Source organism: Lactuca saligna, chromosome 8, assembly GCF_052625555.1.
Source record: "Lactuca saligna cultivar CGN05327 chromosome 8, ASM5262555v1, whole genome shotgun sequence".
Classification (NCBI taxonomy): domain Eukaryota; kingdom Viridiplantae; phylum Streptophyta; class Magnoliopsida; order Asterales; family Asteraceae; genus Lactuca; species Lactuca saligna.
The window spans coordinates 107,952,825-107,957,922 of record NC_136424.1 but is presented as its reverse complement, the minus strand read 5'-3'; the positions used below and the strand labels follow the sequence as shown (position 1 = coordinate 107,957,922).

The 5,098-nt window shown below is 35.2% G+C and overlaps 1 protein-coding gene across 1 annotated transcript; it reads right to left on the bottom strand.

The window, feature by feature from the left end:
- Positions 1–3,210: 3,210 nt before the first annotated feature.
- On the bottom strand, positions 3,211–4,473 carry LOC145009989 (uncharacterized). Its single transcript, XM_078968593.1, has 4 exons — positions 4,106–4,473; positions 3,897–3,988; positions 3,651–3,806; positions 3,211–3,551 (listed from the first exon to the last, which is right to left on the bottom strand). Exons 1-4 carry the CDS (start codon positions 4,471–4,473, stop codon positions 3,211–3,213), a joined length of 957 nt encoding a protein of 318 aa, XP_078824719.1.
- Positions 4,474–5,098: the final 625 nt, after the last annotated feature.

Genomic DNA, 5,098 nt, shown 5'->3' with positions numbered 1-5,098 from the left:
CAAGTCAGTAACACAAACTGACGAACAGCTCTCTAAGGAGTTGAAGGGTCTATATATTTGTCATGGATGATTGTTGGATATTTGCGGACTATCATGTCTATATAAAACGACAAACAATAATGTATCACTTCATCTAAGGTATTTTAGTTCATGTACTTTGCATGTTTTACAATGGGTTCAAACCGATGGACCGCTAACGAGTATTTGCTTCTAACTCGTGCATATATTAATGTCAAAGAAAACACCAGTTTGTAGGATATAATCTTTTGGGTCCTATTAACAAATACCTTCAACACTGATGCTGAAACCACCATACAAAACCATCGCAACACGCTTGATATAGCTGCAAGATGGTATGAATTGAAAACATAAGTTGTGTTAATCAACGATCTTTATAATAAGATTGAAGACAATCATGTGAATGATACTGAGGAAGACATCTTGGAGGCGGCTAAAGAAGAATACAAATCCATTAGCAACGGATAGAGTTTCGAGTATGAAGCCCCTTGAAATCTTTTGAAAAATGTCATGTTTTTTTAACTGGTATTGCGTTTTGTGTTGCTTTATGTATATGTAATATGTTATTTATCCTTTATTTTTTAAAAAATAATTCACCAACAAATGCTACGAAACCATACATTCAAATAACATAATCTGACAAACAAGTTACGCGGACTGACAAATAAGTTACGCGTACTGACAAGTCATTTACGCAGACTGACAAGTAAGTTCTGCAGAATAATGTATACTAATTCCTTATAAATTGGACAACCATGAAGAAAATTTACAAGGTGTCGAAAGTTGTGAAAATGATTTCAGTCAATCAGGTATTAAGAAAAAGTTTCTCCAACCTACCGACTTTTTTCCATAATCTTCAAAGAACCAATCCTAACACCTTCACGTACATTACGAATGATCAGTACAATCGTTTCCAAATTTGTTTCGTGGCATTGGGATGCGTGGTATGTAATCCCTTATAGTAAATAAATATTTAGTTATTTCAAGTTGTTATATGCCTAATATTCTTATGTTAACTTACAAATTCATATGTTTCTCACGTCTATGATACCAATCATATTCATTGGTCAAGTACCTCTAATTGGGGCGTATGTAAGATCCATGTACATCGCGGTTGCTTTAGATGGAAATCATGAACCCCTTCCACAGTGTTTGCTTTGGAAACCATAAACCGTGACGATTCATGGTTATGGTTCATGAGTAGGCTTAAAGAATGTTTAGGTGACAATACAGAAGTTGGTTTCATAAGTCATATGTCTAATTCTATAGACTTTTCAGTTCAAAGAGTCTACCCTGATTCATATCATGGCTATTGTTGTAAAAATATAGCCGAGAAAATACACGCTTCCATCTGAAGTAATACAGTCGTAGAGCAGTTGTTTTGGAAGACTTGTAAAGCGTATAATTTATCTGATTTTTATGCATGTTTGAACAACATAAAAAATGAGGTTAATTGGAATGATCTTCATTGGCTTGACAATATTCCCATTGCAAAATGGGTACAGGCTTTTTTCCAAGAGTACGTTTCAATGTTAAATTCATTGACATTCCCATTGTTGTCAATTGGTTTAGAACAAACACACATGAGTTTCCAATAACAACAATCATTGAAATGGTCCATGACTCGATACAAGCAGTGTATCTTCAACGTGCTGTGTTTGGAGGTAATTATAAGTTATGACATCACTCAATTGGTGAATTGATATGTTATTATACATTATGACATCATAATTTTTGTTTTTTGATTCAGTTCATTTCACAGGGGATTTTCATGGTCTTCTAATCCCTTATGCACTTAAGGTGATTCATAAAAGATTTATTCACTTGGATGGTTGTAGGATTACACATATTGTTGGGGACAAATATGAAGTGACTAAGTATTCAACAACCGAATATGTCTAATTAGACCGTGGTATTTGTAGTTGTGGTAAATGGAAAAAATGCGGTATACCTTGTAAGAATGCTATAGCTTCACTACAAAGATTGGGAATTACAGAAATCCACCAAATGGTAAATTTAAAGTTAAGTACAGCAGTGTATTGAAATGCTTATCAAACTGAGATGGTCAATCCTATTCCAACCCTTAGTCATTGGGAAATACCAGTTGAAAGTGTTTTGGTCTTACCTCCATGACAATTCAATTGAACTGTATTGTGTGGGTCACAATGAATATTAGTTTGTATTCAGTTCTATGTTAACCGTAGTTGTAATGGTCTGTTGGTGTTCTTTACTTTTTAATAAAAAAAATGTTTACCTTTAAATAAATAATTGTATTCCCATAATTGTAATGTATGGATGACAACGACTAGATAAACAGCTCTGCAGACTGAAAAACATTATTGCGAACTGAGAAAAAGCTCTGTGGACTGACAATAACACTTACCGTAGTGGAAGGGACTATATATAGTCATGGATGGTCGTTGGATTTTTGGTATAGAGTTATAATTTTTTTAAATTTAAAATGAGTTCATCTTCAACTTTGTATATTTTCTCGTGCAACGAAGTTGATTGTTTCTATTGTGATCCAATCGACCCTTTTCTTGCCCCATCACCAAATTTAAGAGAGTCGCACATGTCGGAGGATACTTTGCAACAACTACAATGGGTTGAAGAACAAAAAAAAAAAGATAAAGACTCATCTCGAGCTCTCACTGAACATCATGACCTCATTGCGGCAGAGTGCTAAGAGGTTGAGGAAAGATTGATGATTAGTAAAAAAAAATAAAAGATCATGAGGAATGGATAAAAAACCTAAGAAGAATATCAAACTATCTGAAAAATGGCATGCTGACAATGATGCAGATATGGTAGAACTTGGTAGCCAAAAGGAGCGTATGGAAGATAAAATAAGAATTAGGGACGACTACATAACAATGGAGAAAGAAAAGTATCCTTTGCAATTCCCTTAAGTTAATTACTGTTGTTGTACGTTTACTATATGTTACTGGTTTGTTGAATGATTATCTTCGAGTATTAGTTATTATTCTACTAGTGATTATGCATTAATATAATCATAATATTATCCATCATCTTTAAAATAAACACACCATTTCGAAGTACACAAATTAATGTCCTCTAAAACAAAACATAATTAACTATAAATACAACATCAATCATTCAAATCAAACGTTGAACAATAGTCTTCTCTCTGCGTCCAACTCGTCCAACGCATCTCTTGTGTTCTGTGCGTCTCTAGCATCTCCTGAGTCCCTTCTGTCCCTTTCCCTTTCCCTTTTGTGTTACTACCAGATGTTGCACTACTTTTTGTAGTCTTTTTTGTTTCTTTGGGACCAATGTCGGACAAGTCGCTGCATTATGTGTTGTACTATCACATCTACTACACCTTTTTACTATAGGTTCCTCACCTTGTGACGGGATACAATTTATGTTTCTCGGTCTACCAGCTTGACGTGTATCCATTATCAAGGGTTTAACAACCTTCATCTCAGCAGGAATCTCCCAATCAAACGATTCTGGAAGGGGGTAAACCGGCTCCTCATACGTACTTCGGTACGTTTCCATTTTGTAAGCATCTATAGTCAAATGTCCGAAATTAGTTTTTTTCAAGTGCTTCAAGACCATTATGACATGACTACAAGGCAACCCAGTTCCTTCCCAATATTTTCATGTACAAGTCTCTTGCATCAGATCAACTATGCCACCATGTTTGAAATCATGAACTTGATATATTGCATCTGAAACACCAGAAACGGACCATCCTGTCGTACACTCTTCATTTTTACTAACTACTTTTTCAGCCCACTCAGTTAGCACTGTTGAACGTTTCCCTGTAAAGAAGACATATATAATTAACTTATTATTCGACCTAATTAAAGTCCAAATTAAATTCATATCTCCTTTGATGTGACGCTTGTTACACCATTCCTGTGAAAGACGACGGAAGAACTCAAGAAGGGGTGTTATAGGCATCTTCCTTGCATCTACAGATAAATCATTCATGGACTCTGCACTGTTTTAGGTCATGTAATCATACCATTTCGACAACGAATATGATCTAGTCCATTTAGCCCGGGGAATTTCACTTAGATACGCTGCTACTTGCGACCTAGTAGAACTAAATTTATACCACAGTTCTTCAAAAACATTTCTTTTGTAAGCTTTCACAAGCCTCCAAAACAACACCTTTGTTTTATCATTATTCCCAAACCTGTGTACTATGTTTCCTAGTAGATAAAAAGCACACAAGCCATGATGAGCATATAGGAAAACATTTTCAATACCAACCCGAATTGCATCGGCCCTATCAGTTACAAAAGTCAATTCTTGACAATCACCAACACATTCGTACAACTTTTCAAGAAACCATGTCCAAGTAAGACCACTATCTTTTTTGCATATTCCGTGCGCAAGGGGCAGTATCTGGTTGTTCCCATCCATAGCTATTGCATGCAATATGGTTCCCTTAAAATCACCCTTCAAATGTGCACCATCCATAATTATAACTTTACGACAAAAACGTTTGAACGCTCGTATCTGCAATATATGAAAATGGAACACATAAACACTCTATAATTGTCACAAATAGGAATTTGGTGCCTTGTAAACATTAAACAACGATAACAAATGTGAACCAACAATGTGAAAGCATGTATGATGCTTATTCAATAACAACAAACTTCCATCAAACACTTTATAAGAGCACATCAAATAGTCAACCAAAGTTTGGAAGTCCTAAAAATCCTGGTTTAAGTCCATTTTGGACTAGGATTTCCTTATTGGGCCTAATGGACCAATAAGTTTCTAATTTGACTATCTTGAACATAGAACTCTCAAATGGGCCCTAATTGGACCCATATACATGAAACTTAATAATTTGGGCTTTACAAGCCTAAAATAAACTAGGTTAACTTTAATGGGACTTATTGGATCACAACAAATTTAAATTAACCCTAATGGGTCATAAAAATATACTTTGATTTATTTGTGGCCAAAAATCATCTAAGTGAATCATAAGATGTGCCTAAGAGCAAAAAGCCCAATTTTCTTCTTTTCCCCTCTCCTCTTCTCGGCCCAACAACCCAAAATGGAAGAGGGTTGACTTCCATTTGCCACCTCACAT

Bases quoted from the DNA above. Each gene is read 5' to 3' on its own strand.
- LOC145009989 (XM_078968593.1), bottom strand. From the start codon at position 4,473: ATGGATGGTGCACATTTGAAGGGTGATTTTAAGGGAACCATATTGCAT. The intron at 3,989-4,105 runs GTATAAATTTAG...GACCTAAAACAG, and splicing joins AATGTTTTTGAAGAACTGTG to TGCAGAGTCCATGAATGATT. The intron at 3,807-3,896 runs GTAACAAGCGTC...TCTTCTTTACAG, and splicing joins TCGTCTTTCACAGGAATGGT to GGAAACGTTCAACAGTGCTA.